This window comes from Echeneis naucrates, chromosome 9 (assembly GCF_900963305.1).
Source record: "Echeneis naucrates chromosome 9, fEcheNa1.1, whole genome shotgun sequence".
Classification (NCBI taxonomy): Eukaryota; Metazoa; Chordata; class Actinopteri; order Carangiformes; family Echeneidae; genus Echeneis; species Echeneis naucrates.
Genome location: NC_042519.1, coordinates 17164069 through 17180357, shown reverse-complemented (window position 1 = coordinate 17180357; position 16289 = coordinate 17164069). Strand labels below are relative to the sequence as shown.

The 16289-nt window shown below is 41.8% G+C and overlaps 1 protein-coding gene across 1 annotated transcript; it reads right to left on the bottom strand.

Moving 5' to 3' along the window:
* Window positions 1-11444: 11444 nt before the first annotated feature.
* On the bottom strand, window positions 11445-15886 carry tmem119a (transmembrane protein 119a). The gene is made up of 2 exons (XM_029511355.1): window positions 15746-15886; window positions 11445-13542 (listed from the first exon to the last, which is right to left on the bottom strand). Exon 2 carries the CDS (start codon window positions 13533-13535, stop codon window positions 12795-12797), a length of 741 nt encoding a protein of 246 aa, XP_029367215.1. The 5' UTR covers window positions 13536-13542; window positions 15746-15886; the 3' UTR covers window positions 11445-12794.
* Window positions 15887-16289: the final 403 nt, after the last annotated feature.

Here is a 16289-nt window from a genome sequence, read left to right as displayed (position 1 = left end):
CTACGTTTCTCCAGTATACGAAAGTAGCTTCAAGAAATGTCTTCAAAAAACGAGAAACTGTGAAAAGGATATAAAATCTTAGGGGTGTTTTCTAATGTGTCTAAATGAAATAGACACGCATGAATGTTTCACAACGTGTATGTGACGATTTATGTATATGTGCGCGTGTTTTTGGTAGTCTGAAGGTGAGTGCAGTGATTCAAGTGTGAGTTTTTATGAGGGTGGTTTTCAGTCATGCTTTCTTATTACTTTATACAACAACAACATAAAGGTGGCAGCCCATCAGCAGGCCACCGTAGCGATGTCTGAAAATGGTCATTGTCGAAAGTTTTTTTAAATCACATATGAGATAAAATGCCAAGTCATTGTCGTCACCATTTCCAAAAATGGGACTATAAAGTGCTGGTTCTCCTTGGTAATATTTTCAAACTCAGTAAATTAGCAAAAACTGACACAGGAAAATTCAGCAGGACTTGGAAGGAGGATGCAGTTACAAAAGACTGGGCCTTTGGTTTTATTAGCAAAGCTGCGTTTATATTATTTAATGCTGTCAAAAAAAAATTCATAGAAATTTAGTTAATTTCCAAGGAGACTATGTGTTTGTTGGCTTACGTATTAAAGACTGTCTTAATTTGTATTTGTATTTCTATTATTGCAGTCCAGAGCATATGTGCTTTCAGCTTCCATTTCAAAGTGTCAGCCATTTTCACTTCCTCTCAGTAGTATTCAGTAGTTCAGTGATTTATTTATTTTTTTTTAAAATCAGTATCTCCTTTAGCTTTCTGCATTTAGTTGCATTTAGTTTACAGCTTATAGCAGCCATTTTTAAACCTTGCACGTTTAGGCCTGTGAATAGATGTCTGGACATTTTAATTTTTCTAATCTGCAGGAGGCATTTTTAAGTGTAGTTTAGTCGTGGAAATTGAGCCATTCAGCTAAAACTGACCATGTGTCACCAGTTTCCTGTACCAGTATTGACCCATTATTAATGTTGTGTCAGTCTAAGCAGATTGAGCTGCACTGTTAAACTACACTGCACATTTTAAACCTGATCCAGAGTCCATTAGTCTGATCTGTAATGGTAGTTAGTTGCTCTGACAAACAGCTCCTAAATTTAGTTGAAGACAATCCTGTAAATGACTTTTTTAACGTTGATAAAAACATGTTTCTGCCTGAATTAACCTGCAATCATAGCTCATAGTCTCTCTGGCTAGTTCCTCCTCAGGATTTCACAATATGAAGTAGTTTAAAGAACAGCATTGCTCTTTGCTCTTTCGTTTTAATTTGAAATGTTCTCATTAATCTTTAAACATGTTGCCAGTTAGTTAGTTTGGTTGGTATCTCAAATGACGCCCCGCTCAGCTGTGGCCTTGTGTTGAGGTGTAGCTGTTACTTTAAATCTCCGACCGATGATACATTTTTCTGACGGACCTTTAGCACAAACTAATGCAACACACGTCCAGCTGATAACACACACGTTACAACATATATAATGATATTTGTACATCCTTTTTAACACAGATATAATCAAAGAAAGAATATTTCAGTTAAAGTCGTTTCCCTTTTACAAACCCATTTTCTGGGTTTTGCACACACGCACACTCAAGACACACACCTGCCCCTTCATCAGCACACCCACAATAGAAACTGTACTCTGCTCCAGTGACTTTTCCCTCCCACTTCAACACCTGAGTAGAGCTGTCTGAGGACTGAAGGTAAGAGCAACACTGGTCTTTCTGCTTCCTGTTTATGAAACCTCTGCTGAATTGGTGAAATTTAAATTTAAATTCAGAACAACGTTTCTCCCACATATTAGATAGATACACATATTAGATATTAGATACCTGGCTCTGGTTCCAACGCACTCACTGAGCCTTTGTTGGGAATTTTGACGTCACCCCTGTCTCAAGTGGTTCTTGGGGTGTTTTGTTTGTGTGCTCTTGTTTAATAATCCATTCCACATGTAAACCGTGGGAATCTTTGACCATCACAAAGTACATATAAAGTTCTTGTTTCTATATGACTTACTTGGCTATGTGACTATTTAGTGTATCTTCAGAGAGAGAAGAATCCTCTCAATGTATTGAAAAATTAAAAAAGTTACTTAAATTAAACGTAAGGTGAGTTTCACAGCATTATAATTACTTATAAAACCCAAGAAAGTATAACATTGACATTTACAATCCACATATACATGTTGCAATTTTTAAAATTGTTATTTGAAGTTAGACTGGCCCTGACTTTTGAATCTGGCCCACCGTGGCGGGGTGTGTAAATGACGTGCACAATACTGGGCGAGCCTCTATGGAGCCCTGTACTATTTTAACTTTAACCTCAGACACAAAACCTTTCAATTTAATGTTCAACAATTATTATTGTGTTAACAGGATAATTGTGTTACTGTTTTAAAATGTCACATTTTTTCTTTAAAAGACCTGAACAGATTTATGCATTATGAAGTTTAGACCTCACTCTGCACTCTGATGTTGGTCCTTCTGACTTCTTTGTACATCATTATGACCCATCAGATTTACAAGCACAGTGGAACAAATGCACTGAGCAGAGATTTGCGCAATAACACCAATCAGTGCAGGAAGCTTAAATGGCTATAAAGCACATGAGGTTAGTGCAGGGCAAACTGACTTCTGGTAAGCAATGTTCTTACTTAAGTTTTTCATGTCCTCACCAACACTTAGACGGACAATAAAGTATTGCTGGATCATGGTGTTTAGGACAAAGTCAATGAAAGCTATCACTGGTTATCACAGAAAACAAACTGGCTGGTTCATGTTATTGCATTGAATATTTTAGCGGGTATTAAAATGGACCTACCTGTTCTGCAAAACAAGCGGTTCTAAAGTCTTTATAGCTAAATTGCCATGAAGAGGTAGAATGTTTTTGGACAAAAGCAGCAAAATAACATTTTTGGCTCTTTCCCTTCAGGTTTAATCTGTACCTCCATTTTGGTGCATCACAGCTCTGAGGATGGTCCTTCAATACATCCCTATTCTAGAGTAAGACATATTTCTTTTCATCTTTAAGATTCTTTGGTAATTAATTTGACCCCTCCATTTTATTGACTTCACTTCACCATCTTGCAGACCCAACAGCTGTATTGACTTCATAGGTTTTATAATAATTGGAAAAAATGTCTATACATATATTATATTTTTTCCCTCTGACTGTTATAAACTAAGCAAGCTAGCAAAGTTTATCAATGTGTCAAAATATGGAACCATAGTTTTTATACCAAATAGTGTTTGATGTTTTTATGGGAATGAGGTGAATGTTTGGTAAATACAAATGGATTTGGATAAGGTAACACCGCTTCTCTGTCCCCAGCAGCACTTCCTTCATTGCCTTCCTCTAGTCATCACACAGCATCTCCACAACATCATATTTCACAGATTCTGTCTTCCTCCATTTTATGGCCATTTTCTTTTTCCTTATCCTCGTCTTACCAATCTCCATCTTCCCTCCTTCTCTTCTCCAAGGATCTTCCTGGGCATCTTGGGGATAGGTCTTTCTATCATGTTCTGCACCACCTTCTGCAGGGCGTGCAGCCGCCTAAGGGATGACCAGATAGAGAGGGAAGTGCAGCGGCGCAGTGAGCAAGACGGACGTCCACCTCCTATTTATTTCATCCCCTTCCCTCGAAGCATGTCACGGCAGGACAGCGAAGACATGGCGGTGCCTCAGTACAGCCAGGACCTCCACTCACCTCCACGATACAGCACAGCTGTTTACAATGGTCCTCCACCTTCCTATGATGAGGTGACTGAAAATAAACAAACAACTGAAAATCTTACCTACTTTACTACGATTTAGATTTGAACTTTGTGTGGTGGATTTTTTTTTTTCTGTTTTTCAGGTGGGGTTTAAACCTGAGGATCTCCCCCCTAGCTACAATGAACATAACGTTCCCGTGTATCCAACAACACCCCCACCTCACATAGACTCGGTGCAACCACAAATATGGTCGCAACCGTAAGTCTGGACCATCAGTTTGTGTCTGTGTTGACACTATAAGCAGTCTTGTTTATTGCACTGAATAATGGACCTGAGTGAGCCAGTAACTGGAGTTTACAACATTTTAAAGAAAGTTTCTATTGTGATGTTTGCTCTTTATTGCGGTAATAAACGTGATGATGGCACAGAGATAATAAAGCGCACAGAGATGGCACTGGGTTTTAAGCTACAATGCTATGAATTTAAAGTGCAGCCTCCAAGCCACTGAACCACTTAAGACTCAAAATAGATTTTATTCCCATGCATGACGCTTGTTGACCTGGGACTGTGTGTATCACTCCTATAAGAGCATTGTATGTAAGTTTTGTTACCTTCAGTATGGAGGCTTTGCTTAAATCCAGTTTGTTTGCATGTTTGTTTTTTACCAGGGTATCTAAAAAGCCACTTTACATGCAATATTGGAATTAGTTTAAATAGGAAATAATTTAAATTCAGGTGCAGATCAAAATCCACCATGTGCCCATTACTGAAGCATTTTCTTTTGGCTTGTCTCCAGCGAGATTAACAGCAAATGGTCCAAAGCAATAACTTGCTCTTCGGTAATCAAACTTGGCTGAAACGTTCTGTCTTACTATCGTCTCTCTCGTTTGTCTTTCTTACTCGCTGTTAAATGCTCGGATTCTTCCGTACTTACCTCAAAACTGGAAGCAGTATTTTACAGTTAGTGTGTTTGTTCATCCACAGATTTTCTCTAATGATGTGGATGTATTGATAAGAAACTACAGGTTAAACAGCCTTTTTTTTTTTGGGGGGGGGGGACTTTGTTCTGAAAAGTATTGTGTAAATGAGCAAATGAAACAAAGAACTGTAAATCTCAGGACAAAATGTGCCATAGCTGTATGTATTTTTGTGTCACTTGTGTCTCTGATATGACCCAAACAGGTAATGGGCTGAATATTTAAATCAATTTTTATGTCTCTATATTTCATTTGCTCATATCATATTTCTATAATGACATGGCTATATTTACATATGCTAATACTATTACTACGTTCCCTTCTGTATTAACAGGAGTGGAATAAAAGTTTATATGTTTTGTAAAAATACAGTGTTGTGACTTCTACCAAGCAGAATAATGGCCTTTCTGTGGAGCCTTGGAAATGAATATATTCTGATATTTTGTATGTATTGTATGATAATCTAAGAGTTTATGGAGATGGCGAGGCATGAGAATCACAGCAGAGTGACATAACAAATTGTGCAACACTGGACTTTCCTGTTTGGTCATCAAAAACCAGCCTCGACTGGATGATAACTGCTTTGAATTACATCACTATCACTAGAGGATTTTGACCTCACTGCATTGTGTGGATAATTTTTTTATGAAGTTACAGAACAAGCCTACTTGATGGAGCGTCATATGTGAGAAAACAGCTTTTCTTACCTAACTTGTTGCCTTCAAGAGTATCATTCGGCTGAAAATTTTAAGCACATGTAAACACACTCGTCCATCGTAAATTCACATTTTGCGATTAACTTTAGGCCAAAACGTGTTCACAACAACTTGTGTTGTTGCTGTTAAAATTCGAGCCATTTACGTCAGAAAAATTGGGAAGTTGAAAAACCAGTTAAATGATGATCGTACCGGAGGACTCCATCAGGTGGCCCAGTGGGATCATTTCTCCATGAAAATGAAGGCAAACAGAAGGGACAGTGACAAAGACACACACGTGTGAGTTTTTCTTTGGAGCGTTGCTAAAAGTCGCTGGATGACGTCATTGCGCAATTAGCATAATTTGTTCAGTTCAATTTCACATATTTGCTCATTTAATTATTTTTCAGACTGCTTAAGGTTTACATGATTATTCTAACTAATGTATTCTGTGCCAGCTACAGTGTATCTGAATTAAAGTTTACAGGTTCATATCATAATCACCGCGGACAGCAACACTTTCCAATCAGCCGTGTTTTTGACAAGTCCGGACAGTTTCAGGGACGGACACAGACAGACAGACAGGCAGAGAGCAGCAGACAGCTGACAGACAGACAGACAGAGAGAGAGAGAGAGAGCAGCAGATAGACAGACAGACAGGCAGAGAGCAGCAAACAGCTGACAGACAGACAGACAGGCTGAGAGCAGCAGACAGACAGACAGACCGGCAGGCAGACAGCTGACAGACAGACAGACAGAGAGCAGCAGACAGCTGACAGACAGACAGACAGACCGGCAGGCAGACAGCTGACAGACAGACAGATAGAGAGCAGCAGACAGCTGACAGACAGACAGACAGGCAGACAGCTGACAGACAGACAGACAGACAGACCGGCAGGCAGACAGCTGACAGACAGACAGACAGAGAGCAGCAGACAGCTGACAGACAGACAGACAGGCTGAGAGCAGCAGACAGACAGACAGACCGGCAGGCAGACAGCTGACAGACAGACAGACAGACAGACAGACAGAGAGCAGCAGACAGCTGACAGCTTCCGCCTTCCTCACTCGGAGCAGCTCGTGTATTTCCGCTCTTCGTCGGAACATGGCGGCGGTGTCCTTCCGAAAGTCTGCGGCCTCGCTGTTGTTGTGCAGAGGGAGGCTGCCAGGTGCGGGGTCTCTCTGCTCATACCACAAAAAGGTAACCGACCGAGCTCACCGACTGTCGGCCATCGTGTTTCCGTGCCGCCTAACTTTAGCTTGTCGCCGTCTTCTCTCCTCCAGGTGGTGGATCATTACGAAAACCCCAGAAATGTGGGCTCTCTGGACAAAAACTCCAGAAACGTGGGCACCGGGCTGGTCGGAGCTCCGGCCTGCGGTGATGTGATGAAACTTCAGGTAAGCCGACCTGCCCAGGTCTCTGCTGTCGGCTGCAGACTCGGAGCTCCATCTCTGTCTGTGTCGTCGGCAGATCCAGGTGGACGAACACGGAAAGATTGTGGACGCGAAGTTCAAGACGTTCGGCTGCGGATCGGCCATCGCCTCCAGTTCCTTAGCCACGGAGTGGGTGAAGGGGAAGTCGGTGAGATGGATCGACATGAAGTGGAAAAAGTTCCTGCTGTTGTGGCGGCTGGTTTGTTGGTGAGCTGCTTCTGTTTTCACCCTGCAGGTCGATGAAGCCCTGAAGATAAAGAACACAGATATTGCCAAAGAGCTCTGCCTTCCTCCAGTCAAGCTCCATTGCTCTAGTAAGTTTGAACCAAAGCAGTGACATTACACCTGGAAACTTTATTTCCACGCTGATTGAAAGGACCATTATGTCTCAGTCACCATCCACCATCATGGCTTCAATGGCCCTTGAGCATTCAAGCAGGTTTCTTGCGCTCCACTAGAGGGAGGAAACATAATTTCCAAAAAACAGCAGTGTTCATAGGTGTACAGTCTTATACTAAAAAAATATTCATTCATTTGTCACATTTATACGGGTACTATAAATGTGGCTACCATCAGATTTTGCTCTCCAGTCATTGTGAGGGGGGTGTGTCTCCCCCTCCCCTCAGGTGACGTGATTAGATTGATGAGCAGTACTAGTACTAATCATTATCTCTGCATTTAATTCATTGGATTTGCAATAACAAGGCTGTTGGTGGTTTGAGTTTACAGATTTAAAAAAATGTGGGTATACAACGGCAGAAGCTGTTACGCTTATCGCTTCGTGAAACCAAAGTTTTTCTGTGCAGTTAAGTTCATTAAAATGTTTCTAAAACCTCCTGCCTCCTTTTCTTTCAGTGCTTGCAGAAGACGCCATAAAAGCAGCACTATCAGACTACAGAATAAAACAACGGGATGAGAAGAAGTAATGTGTCGAAGCCAGCAGTTAATGTGCTATGAACTGTCCGGTACGCAGCATCTGTCTCGTGGCCATGCAGTGCAGTCTGGAAGATGAGTCGTTATAACACTACATCAGGTCCTGGACCCTTCTGGGAGTTTTACAGCCTTTTAAATTCTTGGAAGTTCAATTGCTGAGTGTTAATGGCGTTTATAGATTGGTCAAATCAGGAGGTCAGAAATGTTTGTTAATTATTTCTGGTTTTGGTGGTGGAATTTCATGGTGAATATTTTAACTTGACTTGGAATTTTTGAACAAAACATACATCATAAATCAGATGTTATAAGTCAAGGGCTGTGTATGTTTTGTTTATCTTTTGGAATTTAAACTTTATTTGCAGTATGAAAATACACTTAAATCAACAGCTAATGTAAATGTACAAAATGGCAATACATAAAAATGGTATGAAATTGAGATTATTATGAATTAAATGATTAAATACATTTTCAGAGTGTCTTTGCTGATGTCATTCAGCAGATCCTGAATGAAGCGGAGCTACCCTCTGTTGGCGCAGAAGCATCTGTTTCAATACAAGCAGCACGGCCAGCATTAGAAGAACTATTAACACACACAACGCAGCGAGCAGTGCGACTATCACTGCAGGCTGCTGCTGTGTGAGCAGTGGCTTAGGAGTGGACCGGGCTGCATCTCTGTTCGTAGAAGACAAAGGCCGTGTGCCCTCAGCAGAGGTTGTATTACTGTGAGGGTACCATCCCGTGGCGTTCTCTCTGCATTTCTGTTCCCCATCACCAAGAGAGCTATTAGTTTTTAAATGGGATGGGCTCACAGATTGCGTTTTATTTAGCATTAAACACTCCTCATAGGTGATGGTCTCTAAAGTGTAGTGTTCAAGTACTACACGAGTCTTAGGAACATTAACAGTTTCTGTTGATGTTCGTTCTGACAAATCTCTCACCTTCCCAAAGTTTTCTAATGAGGTTTGTGCTGTTGGCTCCACTGTCAGCATTTTTAGCTTTTTCTCCTGTGCAGAGTTGAGGTCTGGATAGTGCGTCCTCTCATTTGGCTTAATGACATGAGGACATATAGCCATGACAGACAGGTTCAGAAGCAGGATATGAGCAAGATGGACCGGCTCATTGCACACCAAGTCTGTGGCCATCTTCAGCCGGCTGTTCAGCAGCCAGCGGTACAGGTACAGAATGTCACACTTACACACCCAAAGGTTATCAGTGAGGTCTATGGATCGAAGATGTGGCAGGCTGTCAAAGGCGCTGTCTGGGACTGAGCGCAGGCAGTTGCTGTTGATCTTCAGGACCTGCAGGTTGACCAGAGCAGACAGCGAGGGCAGGTCCAGAGCAGAGATGCAGTTGGCCGAGAGATCTAAATGTGTCAGTGATGGGGGCAGATTCAGTGGGAGGCTTGTAAGCCTGTTCCCTTTCAGTGTCAGGACCTGGAGCTTGTTGAGTCTCAGAAGTGCTCCAGTCTGGATGACACGGATGCGATTATCGTCCAGATCCAGCTGGGTCAGATTTCCCAGCTGCCTCAGGGCACCTGCAGTGATGAAAGTGATGCGGTTCTCTTGCAGCAGCAGGGACTCCAGGCTAGGTGGGAGCCCTCGGGGGAAGCGCTCCAGCTGGTTATGACTGAGACTGAGCTCCTGAAGGCGGGAGAAGGATCGCAACAGGTGGTCCACATTACAGAGCTGGTTCCTGGCCACCGATAGAGCCGAGGTGCTGAGAGGGACGGAGCGAGGAAGTGACCTGAGACCCAGAGACTCGCACAGAATCAGAAGTCCCGGACGAGGACAGCAGCAGCCCAGAGGACAGGAAGACATTCTGAGGCAGGCTAGAGGACAGATGCTGAGAACCAGTAGGACATAACATCTGCACCAAAGCATGACTCACTGTGAGGAGTAACGGAGGAGAGACAGCTATATTAGGCACATCAAACTGTACTGGGGACTGATCTGATGCCACACTTATTTTAATTAAAGCAGAGAAACCAGTCCACGTTAGGGCACTTTCCTTAAAGGACTTCAGAATTGTAACTCAGGTTTTTGAACAGATAATTTCCATATTCTTCATAGATCCTATAGAGCAGGTCTGGACCAAAATCCAATTTTAAGTTGATGAAGCTTTCCATATTATTAACGTATCGTACTGCAAATGTTTTGCTGTCTGTTGCTGTTGGTTCAGTTGACATTAGAAATATGTGGTGACCTTATAAATCAATTAGAATTGATAAAACGTATTTTGCGGCTGACAAGCTGATGTATTGTTCCCATTTATCAACCAGCTTACATCTAAACTCGAGCTTTAGTAGACAGCAATTTTTCCACAACCGGAAGACAAATCAAAGGTTTATTCTTGTAACTGATTTATTTATTTATTAACAATTAAGAAATGGCAAATTATCAGAAATTGCTACTGAAGCCTGAGTGCTTACCATTCTTCTGATCCTGTATTATCTGCTCCTCTGAGTGACATGGCCAGTCATGTTTCCCCATCGTCCTCACATGATCCAATGCCTCTCTAAAGATAACCACTGAGAATTCCAAGCAGCTGCTCATCAAAGTTTAATGCCCACCTTAAGGTGCTGTATTACCTATTCTGGAGCCTCTTCCCCATTCAAATCGATTCAGAGGGCCTATTATCTGTCTCAGTGGCAGAAGGCGAGGACAAGCTATAGTGTTAAAAAAAATTATAAAATAAAAGAAATCCCCAATATTCTCTTGCCCAAGTTCAGCCCTTGATTCCTCAGTCAGTAAATCCAGTGATCCTGCCCTGTGAGCCAGATTGTCGCTGAGCCGTCTTGTGGGAAGAGAGAAAGTGGAGGGGTTGTATTTTCTCGAATTATTTAGCACCTCATTGACAAAAGAGCTGAGAATCTGACTCCACCGCTCTACAGGCGCTGTTGGAGCTCACGTTTCAGCTGTCACAGGATTACACTTGCTTTTTAGCTGATGCGCTATCACCTTTGGCGTTTGATCTTTGGCATTTTTGCGCCTCAGCGTTTTTAGCTCTTTAATACAAGCTGTGATTTGTTGTAGATGGAAGATAGAGAAAGAAGTGCAAACACAAACGGCTCATAGAGCCACATTTGTTCTGTTCACACGAGGGCACTGTTTCATTGTTAATTCAAAACTTGGAGCAGAGAAGCTCTAGATTTGTCAAGCTGTTTCAGTCATTTGACTAACTGTTTGAACTTCCCTGAAACAAATCAGTGTGTCCAAGATTTGTTCAAACCAGACAGGAGCTCGGCGTGTATCTGGTCAACTGATGCTGAAATATTTAAAGCTTGTACAGTACCCAGTGAAGGACAAAAGGACATCTCCAGGCTCTGATACCTTCTGCTGACCTTGTGTGTTTGGGGGCGACGCTGCCAGCTGCCACTCAGGAAACTGTGGAGCTGTTATGGTTGCTGTGCTGTGAGTCCACTTGTCGGACTTGAAATGTGAAGTTAAAATACAGCGTGTGCCCCCGGAGTGTGGATGTCACAAATCTGACATGCAGACAGGACAAAGCTCAAAATTACAGATTCCCAAGTTAAACATAATGTGCACGTAGCAAGCATCCTCTTTTTTTAGACCCTCGTCACAGTTTCTTCACTTTCTTGTGGTTCTTTAAGTTGTATTTATGGGGAGCAGCACTTTTACCAATATTATTCACTCCCTTTTAAAGAATGACAGAAACATCACTACCAACACTTTTATTAATCATAAGCAAGAAAAAAAAGTAACTTTGTAAACAATAAAACTGTCACTTACAGAAGTATCTGTCTGGGAACATCTGAGGACAAAAAGCAAATCTGAGGTTTGGCTGGAGAGAAATTTCAACATGACAAAGTTCTGGCCCTTAAATCACACAAAAATGTAAATCACACACTTATTCTTAGAATCATGAACTTCAGTACTGGAACAGGGTGGATGATCTTCTCCAAATCAGATAAGTAAATACCAAATACATACTTTGGTTGCCGTGAGTTAAACCTGTTAAAACCTCCAAACAGACCGACTATTCATCCCTGTACTCAAGTTCTTGACTCATTACAAAACATTACTTTATGAATAAAAATCATACTTTCTTATACAGAAACGTTACTTAGAACAACTCAAACCCTTATTCACAAAGTTTTCATACCAAAAAATTACAAATAAATATGTAGACAAACAGGTAGTAGCAGGTAGATATTATTATTATTTTTTTTTAGCTACACAGAAATAACAGTTACGAATTGTATTTTTGGTATAAAACTTTGTCAAATAAGTTCTTGTGTGAGTAAAATACAAAATGATGACATAGAACAATAATTTGCAAGTAAATATGAATGTAAATGTAAAAAGAATGAAGTTTACTGGCTTCTCGATTTTCCTTACTTACAGCACTAAAGATTTTTCTCTAACTGGTTTTAGATGATCAAAAGATGTCATACAGCAGGACAGACCGAGGAGATCCCTCCGTCTTAGCAGGCACATGGATTCGTATACTTCTGTTTTAAAAACACAAACACTAACTATTTTCGTCATTTCTCCTTGGTAAATGTGGGAAATTCATTGCTCATGTCATTCTTTCTCCTGTTTAAATAAAGCTTTACATCTTCCCAACTCTGATCTCCACATGAATGAGAAATGGTGATATGTAGGTATCATTTGTAAACATGAGAAAATAGTGTTAGTGTTTGCTTTCTGTTCAGTTGTGTCCAGAGCCACATGCTTGTTTTCTTCTGGCCCGGTACACGCCCGGTTCAATGACCTTAATGTGGCTCATACGCAGCACGATCTACATCTGGACGAATTGGAAAACGTCTGAAATCTGCTCTTTCATTTTGATATCTTGGGGCTTCTTTGTATTATTTTAATGTCATACTTCATGTTGTTCATATTATACTTATGTAATACTTCGGTGATTCAAAGATAGATAATTCTTCATATGAGGCATAAACTTCACTTGTGTAGAAGGCTATTTCAGCACTTTTGATGCGTTTTGTTAAACATCAGGATTGAAACTTTTCACCTCTTGTGCCGTAAAGATTGTTGGTGGCGGCCTAATGGTGGCCCTTTTTCAGATGGCAGGTGCAGACTGGTTGACTGGAGCTGGTGCTCGGGCTGGAGCTCTGTGGCGCCTCCTTGTGCTTTGACTGCTCTTTCTGCTTCGGTTCCTCTCTCCGTTTCTCCACTTCCTCAACCTCCCGGGCCTTCCTGACCTCCTGGCGGGGTGAAGACCTGACGTCTCGTCCTCTCTCTCCCACCAGAGCCTTAGAGGGCATGCGCAGGTTCTTGGGGGAGGCCATGCCCTGAGTCTGCACCCTCTTGACATGGTCAACGGCATAAGGTCTCTCCTGGAGCTCACTTGAACTCTTGGTTCCTCCGGTTTTATCGGCCATGTATTTCCTGGGTGCTTGGGGAGGGGGCTTGTAGGCCTCCAGCTTGCGCTTATGGCTCATGGCGGACGCACAGCAGATGATGAAGACCATAACAATCAGGAGAGAGGTCACAACAATGATAATGAGCAAATTCTCCTGCAGGAAGTCAACCACTCGGCTCAGCACGAAGTCCTTGAGGCGGATCATGGTGGTGGTGATTGTGTTGGTGAGGGTGGGAGCTTCAGTAGCAGTGGTGACGTTCACGGGTGCTCGGGTGGAGAAGGAGACTGGAAAAAGGAGCTCCAGCTCTGCATCGCCGCTGCCGTCCATGGAGGCGTTATAGAACATGGGAGTGGCGTAACACACGCTGCACCACAGCGAGACCAGGGTCACACAGCTGACGTGAAAAACCTTCATCTTCATCTGAGTCCTGCAATAACAAATGTTCAAACCAGATCTTTAGGGATCCACCAACACAGAGGCCACTTTAAAATACATCCGAAGAAAGACGCTTATTCATTTTCCAGTAATGTCAGATGAGGCGATTCTCTCGATTAATCATAAAGACCTTAGCTAACAATCTGCCTAACTGTATCGAAAAGTCACATCTAGCTTTTATGCAAAGCTAATTGCTGATTCTGGCTTTATACTGAATGTACAGGGTTGTTAGTGACTTTATGTAACGCCAACCCAATAAACCAACAGGCATTTCTCTCACATGGAGTTTTTGGCAGTTCAACCGAAGAGGTTATCCTTCTTTAAGGGCTGAAAAGCTAGAACTACCCAGAAATTTACAACATTAATAAGCAAAGAGGAGAAGAGAAGTGAGAAAGGAGTAATAAATGGTTCAGTGTAATAGTTTGTTCCAATTACCTGGTGAGCCACAAAAATAACCAATGTGAAGCAGCAGCTCATATAGCAAAAGCAAACTGAGAAACTAACAATATTTTTCCATTTGAAATTAAACTAACATCCATCTTGACTCAGGCTTTTAGTTTCTGTTCACTGTCTTGCACCAGATCTATTTTAGCAGGCTGTAGAGTGGCCATTACTTATTTGGGGTGGAGGCATAGAGTTTGGTCCTGAAGGCCTTATAATTTGTAAAGAAGAGGGCGGTCACCCAACCACCACACCAAAAGCGGGAGGAAGCTATATAGCAGAGGGAGGACAGAGGCGTGGGAGACCTGTGGCTGTGGCCTCTATATTTACACTGTGCGCCAGCCCACAGCTGCGCAGACATGATGAAGATATTTCTGCCTCCAGGGAGACCTGCATTTACTTCCAGCGCAACCAACTAAATAAACTTCCAGACCCAGTTCTTCCATTATTCTGTCTTTGGCTCAACATGAAGTCAAACGTTAATAAAGGAAACTGAAGCTTTTAGAGCGCAGTCCTGTCTGTTACCAACGAAAACGTGCTCGAGGTGTAACAGTGTGAAGATGTAAAGACACACTTTAATCAGCATCATACTATAGGGACTACTGTTTCACACTGCATGTCGTGTATGTTTAACCCCCTCCCTGTGTGGTCTAACATGCTGTACGTCCTCTGGACCAGATGGTAGGCTGGTCTTCGCCCTTGGGTGCACAACTATAGGACAGCGCTGCCTTTTCAATCCCCATAATTACAGCCATAATTAGATTTTCTGTGTTTCACTGCTGGGTGGACGTTACCTTCAACCGAAGGCCATCCACACATGGACCTGCAATGACTATTTCATGACATACCCTTGAATATATTTATTTAGTACAACTAAAACTGCATTTGATATTTCTACAGCAAGTCTCTATAACTACATCTTAGAAGTAGCAATGCCCCGCGTGTCTTGGTTATTCTCCCAAAATTCACTTTCAAGGTAAAAAAAAGTGTATGGGTTTTTAACAATGCAGATTTTGAAAGGAGGTGCCACTGAAAGAAATGGGACATCTCCAACAGGAACTTAGTACCATTAAGCACTGTAAACTACACGCCAAGGCTTTGAGAGGTAAAACAAATACCTCTGCAATAGTTAACAGCCAGACATGTCACTGATCATTTAGATTAAGAAAGGCATCTGTAGTTGCCAGCAGAGCAATAAATGCTGACGTCAGATTAGTCCAAAGTGTAATTATCAGAATTAAATCATAAACATCTTAATCAAAGGAAAGCTTTATGAGCAAAAGGGAAAAGGCATTGGTGTAGAAAAATTGACTATAAACCATTTAATTATTCATTATTGTTAAAGTTGTACAGATGGAGCAGATTTTAAATTCTTAGCAGGAGTGTAATCTGTAACATTGCATCATGCTTTATAAACTGATGATATCCTTTTAATTTAAAATCTGCATCTGCATCTGAGAATTACTAACTACTCTAAAATAAATGCAAATGTAACGGAGTGGAAAGTGAAAAGTATATTTCCAGCCAAAATATGGTAATAAAAATAATATCTAAGAAAGTGAGCTGTGGTTTTCTCTCCCCAGGTTTCTTAAACCATACTGAAACATTAGATCAGGTGAGAGGCTGTACTCTGCACATACAGGCAGAAAACCTAAAATATGATCCAAGTGAGCCACAACACCTGACACTTAATGAACATATTCTGGACGCTCAGGCTGACCTGAAATCCTTAACGAATTTAATAACATACTTACAGAATGTGTTGTCCTTGATTGATCTTCTGGACAGATGAGTGCAGTGCAGAAGACTGAGAGGGGAAAAAAGGGGGAAGGCAAAGGAACAAGAGGAAACTAAGAATGACAGAGAGGTCCAGAGTCTTTGCCCTCCCTAGGATGTTCTGCTGAGATGTTTTTTTTTTTTCCTCCTTCTGAGGTCTAAAAAGTCTCCTGATTGCAAACTGACGCTCAGCCCTCTATTTTCAGCCTGTCCTTCCTCCTTCCCTCACCCTCCTATCCTCAGTCTTTCTCCTGCTCCCAGTTATTTGGGACTGAGTGTTAGTTGTTTTGTTTTTTTTTGAATGGACCTTCATGGAGAGAACATGCAGAAGTGACCCTCTGCATCTTAACATTTTTTAAGGAATGGATGCATTTGTAATAGGTTTGCCGGTAAAAGTGACTTATTGGCGTTAAATTGTGTGATTGCTCAGTGTGTTTCAGTAGACAGCTAAACTTTGGCTTTAAAACCAAAGTTGGGCCAACGGTCCCATGTGTTAAGGGAAGTGGGTATTTCTGTACTTGG